The 14,606-nt window shown below is 36.9% G+C and overlaps 1 protein-coding gene across 4 annotated transcripts in view; it reads right to left on the reverse strand.

Annotated features, from left to right (window-relative positions):
• The window catches only part of LOC117431674 (transcription factor COE1), a 139,707-nt gene that overhangs the window by 16,426 nt on the left and 108,675 nt on the right, over window positions 1-14,606 (reverse strand). For all 4 annotated transcript variants that reach the window (XM_058996224.1, XM_058996222.1, XM_058996223.1 and 1 more), the window contains exon 11: window positions 4,391-4,479. In XM_058996224.1, coding sequence (XP_058852207.1) covers window positions 4,391-4,479 — 89 coding nt within the window. The remainder of the gene's footprint in view (window positions 1-4,390; window positions 4,480-14,606) is intronic.

Consider the following 14,606-nt stretch of genomic DNA (forward strand, 5'->3'; position numbering starts at 1 on the left):
GGAGAGTTTCACTAGTCTTCACTTAACCCCTTCAAGACAGTGCAAAGCTAAAACATCCTTTCCCTCATTCCAGTTAACCCCACGGAGAAACACACAGATTCCTGCAATGTTTACAGCTTGTACAACTGGGGGTTGGAAGTTAGCCGATGAAGAAGGCAGATTCTACCATATATAAAACCGGTCATATTTTGTCATAGATGTTTATTTGTTAAAAGATTGGATATTCATTGAGATATCTGCTCTTCGTTTTCAGTTTCTGCAATGGGAAAGGATTTCAATGTGGTACCTGTATTGGCAGTCACTGCTGAAGAGCCACGACCGCAGTTTGCAGTTCAGATTTCAAGAAACTTGGCTTCTAAAATATTGAGAGAGACACGAAATTGATTCTTCCTGTCAGCTACTTTTCTACAGTATGTTGTTTTAAACACGAGAGCTCCAATGTGCAGGTCATGTTAAAATAAGCACATTTATAAGTATCCTCAGTGGAAATCAGCAGCTTGGCCCCTTTATTGAGACAGCAGCCAAACCCTACATCATTACTCATCAATTCCAATAGCGATTACTCCTTGACATTATTCAGAGTAGTGCTGTTTATGAGAAGGAGTAGACTCAGCCCTGGTTTTCCCATTAAATATGTTTGTATAACCGAAGGCCGTTTCAAGAACTTAGTAGAAAAAGCATGACAACTTCAATTTAAATGATAACAACTAGCATCACATCTACTTCACAGCTTGATATAATCAAGCATGCTTTACTCTGAGTGACAGCATCAAGATACAGCATCCTGAATCACCATCATGAGCTAAGACATTTTTCAATTAAACTTATTCCCTGAACCGAACAAAAAACAAAACCAGCTGCGGTCCAACATATGCTTGTGATTACGGTTTTCATTGCATGTGTATATCTTCCACATGTTTCTCCTGTAAGGAAAGGTGCTGCTGATTGGCTCACTGTCAGTGGCGTACAGTAATTGTCTGGTATGGCACAGTACAGTATGCAGTTAAATGGTTAATTGTCTGGTATGGCACAGTACAGTATGCAGTTAAATGGTTAATTGTCTGGTATGGCACAGTACAGTATGCAGTTAAATGGTTAATTGACTCCATGCTTGTTTGCCGAGCCCTCACTGTTCCAATTACAAAAGCAGCCTCGGCCCCCTGTCGCAGGGTGTTCTTGTTGATGTAAATTTCAATTTTCAGCATGAGGCTAATGTGAACCAATGAACTGAAACCCTATCACATTCTCTTCAGATTAAGCCATTGAAACACAACTCGTTGATATTTCATGGACACTGACACTTAGCTGTGCTCACATCTCAAAAATGGCTGTCATATGGCTTGCTTTCCCACGTGGCACCGGCTGGAAAATGATACTTAAATCAATTCATGCAATTCTATAATACAGACAGTGAAGTTCTTTTATAAAACATTCAACCTAATGCTGACACTTTTTTATTTTCCACCCACCTATTGATTTTAAAAACAAATCTCAACAATCCTAACAAATATTAATACAGGAACTAACTTTTAAACAACATATAATACACCAGACATACTATTTTGGTTGCCTAGTGGTTGAATTGTAACTAGCAATGACTAGCAATGATGATAATTAGATAATTACTTCATAACGCATGTGTTATAAATCAGACTTTTTGTCCATAACCATTTATGATATGCATCTTTGATGACATCTTATCCAAAAAGATATGTTGCAATATCACCTAGCAATGATTACAAACGCCTGAGCTGAACAAATCTATAAGTACGTAGAAAGCGTTTATATTGTGTTATTTATTATTTAAAGTACAGTATTTCACCCAGACATTAAAAAGGTCATGATTGGTGACTAGCGATGTGTTGCCATAACAACAGTCAGCCAGCGATGATTTCTTATGATGTTGCATTGGAACAGGCTGCTCATCTGGTGGGGAACATGAATACAGGTCATGTTGTGCGGCCTCAAATGGAGCCGATGAATACAGTACTGGGGGAGCCATATGGCGAGGAATGCAGGGCGAGGGAACCGTTCGGTTTCTGTGTGGCAGGACGAACTGAAGAATGATGAGCTTATACTCCCTATTGTTCATTAACAAATGCTTCCCCCTGGCAACAACTTTTCAGGACATGAAGATTTTTTTGGAGAGAGAGGGAAAGAGAAGAGAGAGAGAGAGAGAGAGAGAGAGAGAGAGAGAGAGAGAGAGAGAGAGAGAGAGAGAGAGAGAGAGAACACTAGACTATTCTATTCTTGTCTAGTCTATTCTTACCTAATATATACATATATATATATATATATATAAAATTATGTGAAATATATTAAGTGCTTAATTTACTTAATTACACTGTGTTACAATAGAGTATACAGTAATTACCCTAATGCAGTAACTGGTTATAACTGGTTTATATGTGCAAAGAATCTTGCTTGCATTTGGTTAAAATTATTATTGAGTTATTCAGTTACGCATAATATGTCACATTCTATTTGTGAAATATTTACAACCGTGCACTTTCATTTATATCACTAGGGTCAGTTGAAGTAGGCTTGAATGATCAGTTTCCCAGGGTAATAGTTTTAGCCACAGAAACTACTTTCATTGTATTGATTAGGTGATGTCTGAAAATTACATCAAAGTCCTTAGAACCTCTCAGAAAAACACTTCCATGAGATGAACTGCAGGGGTTGGTAATGGCTTGGGGAAGCTGTCTTTAAGACATGCCACCAGCAGAGACATTGCATATGATCAGCTGGATGTACTTCACAGGATCCTGCTTTTAACCACTTAACACTTAACCCCTAACTATTTTACACATAGCTGTCTGCTCAGAACCAGGCAAAAATACTGTATCGTCAATCTGATTGAAAACCTCCTTCGTCTGCAATTTTGGTGCAAATTTATGGTGGTATGTTTTTGTCACTCCTAGGAACCACGTGCTTGTACACACATAAGTAATCCTACCATATTTTACCATATTTTTTATTATCGTATGCTATCTTAACTAAATAAAACATTTAAACAGTATTAACATAAAATAACAGCCAATGAAGAAACAAGTTGCAGTTGAAGTTGCTGTTAAATAATTATAGTCATCTACAAGAATCCAGCTGTCATTTCTGATATGATTTACACTTCTCTATTTTCCAGATAGACTGGTAGCTCTCAGCAGATTGATAAAGCATTGCAGTGCAGTAACACGGCAACAACTGGTATTCTGTAGGAAATCATATGGACTATATGGTCCATATGGGGATTGCTATATGCAAATAAAAATAAACAGCAGCACACATCCAGGTTCCCATTAAAAACACATCTATGTAATTAAGGAAAAAAAAAAGCACATGCAAAAAATAAGAAAAACCTGTATCACCCGTAAAACAAAGGGTTACTCCACTTCTTTCAGGTTGTGAGCCAACCAGCTAAAGGTCACCCATGCTATAGTATAATACACATGATACATAAGGAATGAATAGAAATGTGTTAGTCAGGCAGGGTGAGTTAAATTAGAAGGTCAGACAGGACTGCGAGGGCTGAAAAATCACCCAGCAATGGCCGTAATTACTCTTTTTAGTCTATTAAGTGTTGTTGTTCTATCAGGGCTCTGGGGTATAGGGCATGAAGTACAAGATAAAGTAATGTGTATTTATTACTCCCACAGGATCAATTTACACGGTGGTTTTCTGCTCAAGTGCACCAATAAGAAAGGGCTTTCCTTTATTCCGCTACTTTTTGATTATTTCACTTGCTTGTCATCAGTGCAGAATCACCCTCACAAATATAAGAGCAAAGGGGTCCTTCATACACACGTCCTTTGCTGGTATATCACTTCAATTGTGACCTATAATACAGGCCGTAGGAAACCTGACATTGACAATTTACGTAAATAAAATTCAAGGGATTTACAAGATGTCATAAAGTATGTATAAGGCCCCTGGTTATTTTTACATTCACAACATTTACAAATTAACTTGAATTAAACAGTGAAGCAGAGGAATGTTTTTGTACTCAAATGTTTGCCGTCTCTCTCTTCTTTGTGTGTGTGTCTATATATATATATATATATATATATATATATATATATATATATATATATATATATATGAATCCTCTTAATGAAAGCAAGATAAGTCCACTATTTCCAGGAGTGATTAGTGAATTGAGAAAATTGAGAGCATTTATGTGCCGTGTACACTGGGGACTAAATCAATTACACCCATACTTACACCTTTAACAGACAATTACAGCATTGACTCTGCCATGGGTCCAATTTGAATGAAAGTGGGAAATAAAAAGAGGGCCAGTGGAGGAATTACCTAGCCATTGCTTGCTCAGCCATTTCATAAATCTGTATTCGTACAAAACTTTATTAGGAAAAAAATGATTGGTACTGACCTTTGGTAAACGCTCAGGGTCGCCCGGATGTCTAGGGATGACCTTTTGTAACCTCTGGAAGCCGTAGTCAATGGTTGGTTCATTCAAAGCTACAGAAAAACAAGAAGATTGAAGCACATGCTTAAAAGAAGGACGGTGTCAAACACCCCTAGTATCGAATAGTGCAATATCTTTGATGCCCTCAGATAACCTTTCATGTGCAGGACAGCACCTCCTATAGTAGGGCTAGGGAACCAGGAGCCCAACACGCCTTCACATGCTGCTGCATACCATGGTGTTCCTTAGCGGTCTCTCTTCCAAATGCTGCCCAGGCCCAACTCTGATTAGCCTCTAACATCTTATGAGAATCTAGAATGCTGAAGATTATACTGCACTCTTCTCCTATGCTGTCCACAGTCAGGGAAGAGGGGTACTAATGGTCTATTGGAAAAACCTATGAAGTACACGTAGAACCCACTAATAGCAGATTTTTTATGTCCATGTACTACTACAGTACAGAACAGTATGTATGTGTTTTTAACTAAGATACTGTAGAATTTTAACAGAAGTTTTATATTTTTTGCTATTGGTGTGTTTGTGTGTTCTGTTATATCTGGATGTGTGATTGAAGCACCAAAGAGAACCAGGTAAAACAAAAATAGAAGCTGTGGTTTTTATTATTATTATTATTATTATTATTATTATTATTATTATTATTGAATGGCACCAGGCATGTCTATTTTCAAAGACAGTACTATTTATAGATGAGATCAAACTTTTGATTAATTGTTTTTACATTGTTGAATACACATATATATTCAATAACTGTACACCATTGTAAATTGAGCATATGTTCCTGGTGCATTGATGTCTAGCTGCACAGCTTGTAAACATCTTTGACAAACCTTTAATCCACTTAATTCACAGCACTTGTGAAAAACATATGGTAAATGGTTAGAAAAAGTATATATATATATATTAACTATACATCTTAAAATGCAACTAAAGTTCTTGGATTTATATATACGGTCTTGCTAATGGAAGCCCTTCATATTCCTATGAAAGTAGATTGCCCTAATTTGCAAAGTAAGAGTAAAATGCAGATATGATAATCTGGGGATTTGAAAGGACATTTACTTTGAAACAGTAAATTTAGTGCTGCAATTACACCAATAAACTCTTTAACTTGTCAACTTTGTAAATCTAAAAGGCTGCCAGTCATTCATCAAATGAGAATCATGCTTAAAACCATTGAGTGACAGGTACCTACTTTTTAATGCAAGAAAAGTATAGTCAAATGGCCAAATATCCATTTACCAAAGTATACCATTCAAAAGAGTTCTGTAAAAAGCCCTATTGACTCACTAGAACACTGATTTTTTTATTTTTTTTGGTCCCCATTAACGACTGTAGGTATTTTAAATAAGTCCTCTTTTGGAACAGTTCTATGATTACAATAAAAAAGTAGTCAAGTTTTAAAATAAATATATATAAAATGAATTCAATTGTGTGGAGTAAGCTGATTCCTATGCAGTTAATTCACTTATAGCTTGTGCCATATTGCAGAAAACGTCCAGAAAAATAATATTGCTTGAATTACAATGATCTAGAATGTAGATCTTTTCCTGATGACAAAGCTGTGTGCAGGGAACACATTACAGTACAGGACATCAAAGTTGTATATGAGACAACACTAACATTCTTCAATGTACAGGTTCATTGCTTCTAAGATGTGCCCCAATTAAATCTCTGAACTTCTGCTTTATAATCAGTCCCATATGCCCTGGTACAATGCCGGCGGAATTTTAAACAAAATAGATCTGAAATACTAACATCCATTTCCACTTTATTTACTTATATATTCGTATTTATTTTCCATTTGAGAAATAATTCAATGATTTCCAAAAGCTTTTTGTAAGAAAGTGTCTGTATGCATTAAGAGACTGAAAGTCTATTAGAAATGAATTAGCCATATATATAAGAAACTTGATAACAAAATATAAACAACACATACAAAACATAATTAATACCAGGCAAGATATTTACATAAATCAAAATGGTGCATGGTTGTATTACTGCTTCATTGCAGTATATAAAATAACCAGAGCATGTGCCAGTTACTGGTTCTATGTGCACTGAAACTGTTTGATAAAAAATAAAAACCTCCTGTTTCTTTTTTTTCTCTGTGTTTGCAAGTACATCTTTAATTAAAGATAATGAATCTATTTTGTGCCAACAATGCTTTGATTGTTAATCAAAAGTTTGTCTGATGTGACTGTGAGAGGAATTTGTTTCCAAGAGTCTCACTGCCAAGTGTAGATGAATGATCGACAATTAAAAGAACTTGCTGAAGTCTCATATGGAGCTCACATCTCAGGGCTGTTGTACAGCATGCAATACTGAAGGGAAGGCATTCAAGTGCTGCAAAAGTAATTGAATAAGGCACGTCTTAACATTATTATTTAAAGAAAAATAAACAAGCTGTAGATGTGGGTGTCAGTGCTGAGACACTCGATGGGAACCGGGAAGGCAGTAATATTCATTCTCTCTTTCTTTGTTTTGTTTCCATAGTGGGTTCAGACTCATTTGCACCCGACGTTTTAATAAATCAATCCAGCGCTTTTGACAATTTGTTTTTTTGTAAATGACATAAGTGGCTGGTAAGAATTACATCTTTTTTATGACCTTTAAAAAAAAAAAAAAAAAAAAAAAAAAATGCATTCTTCTACATTATGACTTTGCTAGTTTCCGGATTTTCCCCTTTTTAATCTGCAGATGTTAATGTTATCGTCCTAACAATTATTTAATATGATCACTATGAAGATAACAATTTGCTATGCAATTTCCATCCCTGGTTCTGTATTTCTAGAAAAACATTCCTTCAGGAATGGATGGATGATTCCCTTACAGGTGAGGCTCAACTGCTTTTAGTAATCTGAATGGTCCTAAATTGGCTGTCCTCTATGAGGTCTGGTAAATTGTTGCCAGTCAGGCTTCCCAAGGGAAGCAGTTTCTAAAAACAGATTGGTTCTGTATGTCCCCACCACATTAAAGTCACACTCAAGCACAGTCTCCGATTACAAATGAGCACATGTACCTGTACGCTATTGCGAAACCTGCCCTGGAATATTATCATACCTTCGGACAGGTTTAATAATATTTCAAACCAGAAAAAAAAAAAAAAACACTTTTTTCCCCCACTTTTTTCTCTCAAAATGCAGTAAAACACACACAAAATTTATTTCACAAAACTAATTAGAAGGAACTTTATGCTCACAGCATGAGAGCTTTTACACAACCATTTAGAGTTGTTTACTTTATTGATAATTTTTGTTTCCCCTTTCAGAAATAAGTGGTATTCATTTTAAAATGCTGCAAAAGCAGGCAATCCATGGGGCTTAGCAGCCAGCTACTCTAGAACCATCACTCTATTCACAGATAAGGATTCTAACCTGCACCTCGGCTCTGCTTGCATGTTATTTGAGAATCTCCTGGAGCCAGTACCATGTTTCTACTAGTGTTAGTCAATTATGACAATAACTTTGCTGTTCTGCAGTACAGCACCTGTAATAATGCCATCAACAATGATTCAACGTGCTGCCTGATAACTACATGACTCGCAGCCCTCACACCCCAGTGAGCACTGTGACACTGCACTTATATCATCTCGTTTGTCTGGGAATGAGCTCAGTGCAGTGCTTGCCAGGAATAGGCAGGCGATAAACGGCATTGATTTAACACATCTTGTTTTCAATCATGCTCGGATTTTCCGAGCAAGCGTTTTCGCCTGTTCGCCGGCTTGTAGCTTATTTCTGTTGAGCCAACTCAGGAATGAAAAGGTCATGAAGTAAGACATGGTTTACTGGAAGACTCAAACGCAGGGGAGACAAATACTGTCAGCTGCAATTGCAACAGCGCAATCTCCGCTTACCGTTGTATGTGTTGTGTTGGTTGTATTTAAACATACATGCCGCTTGACTCCAGTAGCTCACAGTGATGTATTTTCTTGTTGTTTTAAGAACTTTTTATTTTGCTGTATTCCTTTATAAACTAAATTGTGGAGAGGACTGCAGTCCTTCAGTTTCCATATAGAAAGTTGTAATGCTGTTTTTACTTGAAAAAACAATCTAATTTCTGGACAAGCATCATGTAGTAGTTTCTTCTAAATACTTTCTTGCCTATATGACTTATTAACCACATTTCTCTTCCAAATGTATCTGTTACACTTCACAAAGAACTTGGCGGAAAACAGAAATGCTGCTGATTTATGCTGATTTTCTTAAAAACATCAAAATCAGAACTGAGACGGATTTAGCTTTAGGCCAACAATATATCATATTTAAATGGGCTTCCTGTAATTACGGACACTGCATAAACACCACTGGCCTATAACGCTTTGATGAGCTAGTGCCTGTGTAATAATGAGCCAGGTGATTGGCTGGCCCTGTACAAGCACACATTAATGTAGTGATATGGAGATGGATTGCAGTGGTCAGTGTGTAAACGCAGGGCTGCAGTTTTAGATGTCAGGATCTGTTTACTCTCCTCATTGCTATCGATTTTTAGATTCTGCACAATCTTTTCACTAGCCGAGCAGATAATATATATTTACGAGAGCAAGAGCGGGAGAGGGGGGGAGGGAGACAGAGAGAGGTGGGAGAGAGAGAGAGAGAGAGAGAGAGAGAGAGAGAGAGAGAGAGAGAGAGAGAGAGAGAGTTGAGCATGGTCTTTTGTTTTCTGAAATGATCTCAGTGCAAGTAAAAGGTGAGCACCTCCAGACAAAACAGAAACAGAATCCCCAAAGCTTTTTTTCCAAATCTTTCCAAACGGTCATTCACCAATCATCATCCACTAACTGTTTCAAATTTAGAATTTTTTTATTTTTTATAGTGGTTGTGCAACAAATATTTTTTTGGTTGCGTTTGGAAAGAAAGTGGTGAAAACTGCACTGGAGCATATGAGAAGTACATTTATGTTACACTAGGTGGCAAAGCAAATCAAATTGCATGTACAGTAATGGGAAAATCCTACAGTACCACTCTGCCCGTTACACCCAAACATGCAGTATTACTGTATGTGGATGGACCTTGGTCCTTATTCTATCTGATGCATTAGCATAGGATTGGTAAACGTACTGCGATGAGATGTACATCTAAGACCTGCTTTACTTCACAGAGATCCTGCAGTACTTATCAAAGAAGAGGTACAAACTCCAGAGCCCTGGCCAAACTTCACTCAACACTGCTTGAGGGGATCGCTTTGGAAATAGGCATACATATTCAGCAAACTGTGCTGTATAAATAACTTCAAATAAATAAGTAAACTGTGACCTGGGGTGTCATTCCTTAAGTACCGTAGTGGCCTCTTTTGAGAAAGAAAGGTCAGCTGTGCTAATCTGCATAGTATTGTGCGTGAGTTTGTGTGTGTGGCATGTGGACAGCAGTTCTGAAGCCAGCCTGAGCTGATTATTAAAACGACAGATTTTTTATGTGAAAGCTCAAATGGTAATGTATTGCACTCCTTTCAGAGACACTGGATAAGATATACCTTAAATACTATATCTTAAAGTTAAAGAAATGTTGTGGACAATAATATTGCATTATCTATAAGTTGTCTTTTTTCATTCATATATATATATATATATATATATATATATATATACACAGTGCCTTGCAAAAGTATTCAGACCCCTGACCAATTCTCTCATATTACTGAATTACAAATGGTACATTGAAATTTCGTTCTGTTTGATATTTTATTTTAAAACACTGAAACTCAAAATCAATTATTGTAGGTGACATTGGTTTTATGTTGGGAAACATTTCCAAGAAAAATAAAAAACTGAAATATCTTGCTTGCATAAGTATTCAACCCCTGTGCTGTGGAAGCTCCCAGTTTACACTGAAATTGCCCTAACGAGGACACAATGACCTTACCATTGGCCTCCACCTGTGAACCATTAAAGTTGCTGTCACATTTTCTGGATAAAAACCCCACTGTTGAAGGATCATTGGTCAGGCTGTGAATCTGAAGGAAAATGAAGACCAAAGAGCATTCTACAGAAGTTAGAGATAAAGTAATACAAATGCATGGATTAGGGAAAGGGTACAAAATAATATCCAAGTGTTTGGATATCCCAGTGAGCACAGTTGGATCAATAATCAGGAAGTGGAAGCTGCATCACACCACCCAGGCACTACCAAGAAAAGGCTGTCCCTCAAAACTCAGCGCTCAAACAAGAAGGAGACTTGTGAGAGAAGCCACAGAGAGGCCAACAATCACTTTGAAGGAGCTACAGAGTTCAGTGGCTGGGAGTGGCGTAATGGTGCACCAGTCAACCATATCAAGAGCTCTGCATAACACTGGCCTGTATGGGAGGGTGGCAAGAAAGAAGCCGTTACTCAAAAAGTACCATCTGAAAGCACGTCTGGAGTTTGCCAGAAAGCATGAGAGTGACCCAGCTGCGATGTGGGAAAAGGTTTTGTGGTCAGATGAGACCAAGATAGAGCTTTTTGGCCAAAACTCAAAGCGCTATGTGTGGCACAAACCTAACACTGCCCATGCCTCAAGACACACCATCCCTACAGTGAAGTATGGTGGTGGCAGCATCATGCTGTGGGAATGCTTCTCATCAGCAGGGACTGGGCATCTTGTTAAAATTGAAGGAAGAATGGATGGAGCAAAATACAGGGAAATACTGCAAGAGAACCTGCTTCAGTCCGCTAAAAAACTGAAGCTTGGGAGGAAATTCACCTTTCAGCAGGACAATGATCCCAAGCACAAGGCCAAAGCAACATTGGAGTGGCTCAAGAACAAAAAGGTGAATGTCCTACAGTGGCCCAGTCAAAGTCCTGATCTCAATCCCATTGAGAATTTGTGGCACTATTTGAAAAGTGCGGTCCACAAGCGTCGTCCAACCAACCTGAACAATCTGGAGCAAATCTGCCAAGAAGAAAGGGCCAAAATCACTCCGACACTGTATGCAAAGCTGGTACATACTTACCCCAAAAGACTTAAAGCTGTTATTGCAGCAAAAGGTGGCTCTACCAAATATTAATGTGTGGGGGTTGAATACTTATGCAAGCAAGATATTTCAGTTTTTTGTTTCTTAAAAATATTTCCCAACATAAAACCAATGTCACCTTACAATAATTGATTTTGAGTTTCAGTGTTTTAAAATGAAATATCAAACAGAACGAAATTTCAATGTACCATTTGTAATTCAGTAATATGAGAGAATTGGTCAGGGGTCTGAATACTTTTGCAAGGCACTGTATATATATATATATATATATATATATATATATATATATATATATATATATATATATATATATTACAAAATTTAAATACAGCATTTTGTTTTTTTATTTTGTCAAAAGGTTTTAACAAAGTTAAATAGCTAAAGCATTTTGTTTTTATTCTGTCAAGTTTATTTATAATCTTTTTACTTTTTTTTTTTTTTTTTTTTTTTTTTATATAACTGGCTCAAATAAAAGGGAAGTGAAATTGGTGATCTGGGCCTCGAACCTGTCGACTTCACTTTGACTCTTGTCAAATGTGGAACTGTAAACCACAGGGGGGTATTTATAGCCAACCAGATTTGTTTTTTTAACTGTTTTATTGTTGTCTTTTCTCATGAATTTCAAATCGGGGAAACTTAAGTGAAAATTGCGGTTTGTGGGCCTCTCTGGTCCTCCATTAATGGTTTTCAGATGAAAATAGCAGGAAAAAGAGGTTCTGAAGATTACGTCCTGCAGAGATTAGGACGCTGTGAAAAAGATACAATGCTGTGAAGGGATATGGAACTTCAGAGCTGCAGTATGTCCAGTTTAAGTCTACTAGCTTAATCAACACAATGGACTTCAGAGCAATGTGGAGAGTATGTGACTGTTTACAATGTCTTTACATTCCTTTATGTGATGTGGTGGAAGTGCAGCATTGAAATATCTGGAAGGAATGATCAGTAAATGTAGTTCATTAGTAACCTTAAAAACGAAACACACACCATACAGTGTACATCTTTTATAAAGGACAATATAAGACCTGGGAAAACTGTTCACTCTAAATCAACAAAAACACCCTGCAGTCTTATTAACAGCAAACAACTGGTGCATTTCTTTTTTCTTTCAATTCGTTATTGGCAAAAGTCAATGTGTATGTAACTTACCAGCAATAACAAAGCAGATTTTTACAGAAATAACTATTTCAAGGATTCTATGCAATCACACGGATCAATGCTCATAGAAATTTCATGAAGCAAAGATCCTCTGGGGCTCATAACTCAAAATAATGACCAAGAGGAGAAGCACAAGGCGGCAGGGCTTGCCATTTTCACTATACAGTTTTTTGGAAGAACCTTATGCCAGGTCTAAGTGGATAGGATTACAGGCATTTGTTTCTTAACATTAATAGGGTTTTTTGGCATTTCGATATTCTGAATTATGCCCTGACCTAACTGCGATTCAACCAGGAGTAAATCAGGATTTTTATGGATCAGGGAATCAGAGTTTGAGAACAGAGCTGGGTCACTAGCCTTCCTTAAAGGAGAAGAGTGGAGGGACAGGGAAATATCTGTGGCAGTGGTTATGCAGCTTTAAGGACACTGCGCTAAACAGTGTGTTTTGTAATTGGTTTTGAGTCTCCTAGTTTAACAAGCACTGCTGGGCTTTGTAAAGAACAGATAGTATCAGTGAAATAATGAGCAGAGGAATGTTGTGTGCTTTTTTTTTTTTGTTGGTATAACCCAAGTGTGATCTCACTGTAGTGCTGAATCAATACCGGCAGTCATGGGCCGTTCAATACCCTTGAATTATTGCTTCATTTTTCTCCTTATTATAGATGAGTTGTGTTATTTTTTTTCCAACCCCCACCATCTGAGATCAATACCTTACAATCTTATTTTCATCAGATTTTCCATAAACTCCATGATTACTTTTATTTGGAAAATCTGACCGGCCAAATCGAGCACCATTTGTAAAGGAAAAATAAATGTCACAAAATACATAAATATAACAAATTGGTTAAGTTAACCAGTGCGATTTTTCATTTTAATGTTCTTTTTAGCCATGCAATTTTTTTATTAAACACATTATAAGAAAAGCAAGCAAGTGAAATGAAAATGAAAGATCAATACCTTAAAAAAAGAATCCTAGAACAGATCTGAGATAAGGGTATAAAAAGGCATTATAATAATATTAGACTGCAACTAAGCCTCTCTTTTTTGGTTATATGTATGGTTGCTGCATACAGTATTTGGGCTGGCTTGATTGTGCTAGTTTTTGTTAAGAAGGATCCTATGTGAGAGGTTAACAGAAGCCTGAAGAAGCCTGGGAGGACTGTAACATTTTGCATCAAGACTTTGCTTAACAAGTGGGGAATTCCTACAATGCCAGGTACATTTCACACTGTTATTCAAGAGGAGCCATGAATAGTCTGCATTTTCTCTTATGTACGAACTTAGCATGAGCCTAGAGATGTGTCAAAATATGAACATCTTGGTTGAGTGGCAGGTTCTTAAAATTACGAAATCCCTTTTAATTGACTTCTGCTACAGTATATTTTTTTATGTACAGTTTAGTTGCAGACCTTTGGTTTTTCCAATCTCTTTGCAACAGACACTTCAAGAGTGAACAATATTTCATAAATACTTAATCACCGTATGGACATAAGAAAAAAAAAAATACCTATAATTTGATCCAACAGAGTATTTTAATATTGGCTGCCGACTGTATTGCTAAGAGGAGAAGGTTGAATTTAGAACAGGGGTAAATTGACTACTGAACACAGAAGCCCATTCATCATGGCCTCCAATCTATTAGAAGCACAAAGGTCTTTAAGGCTTTCATTGGCAGATTGCATTATAACTCTGGTTCATGTAAAATATGTCAGGACAGAGTGCCTAATAAATAATACGGATGGCAGTTCAGGAAGGGTAATACCAAACATCAAAATGAAGTCCCAGAATTAAAAAAAAAAAATTGCAGTGAAGAATTGCAAACTAATTTATAAAGTATTGAATGTGCATTACCCATCACTGATAACTGTGTCCAAAGAGGGGAAAAAAACAAACTCAACTTCCATCTCAGCCTTTTCTTAACTCTCATCCTATTTTACAGAATGCATCTCTCCTTCACGTTGATTAGGGTTTAATATGACAACTGATTGATTTTCAATAGGAAATTATGTTCTAACCCCTGCATAATTATATTAGAATTACTGAACTGACACTTACTAC

Source organism: Acipenser ruthenus, chromosome 22, assembly GCF_902713425.1.
Source record: "Acipenser ruthenus chromosome 22, fAciRut3.2 maternal haplotype, whole genome shotgun sequence".
Lineage (NCBI taxonomy): Eukaryota > Metazoa > Chordata > Actinopteri > Acipenseriformes > Acipenseridae > Acipenser > Acipenser ruthenus.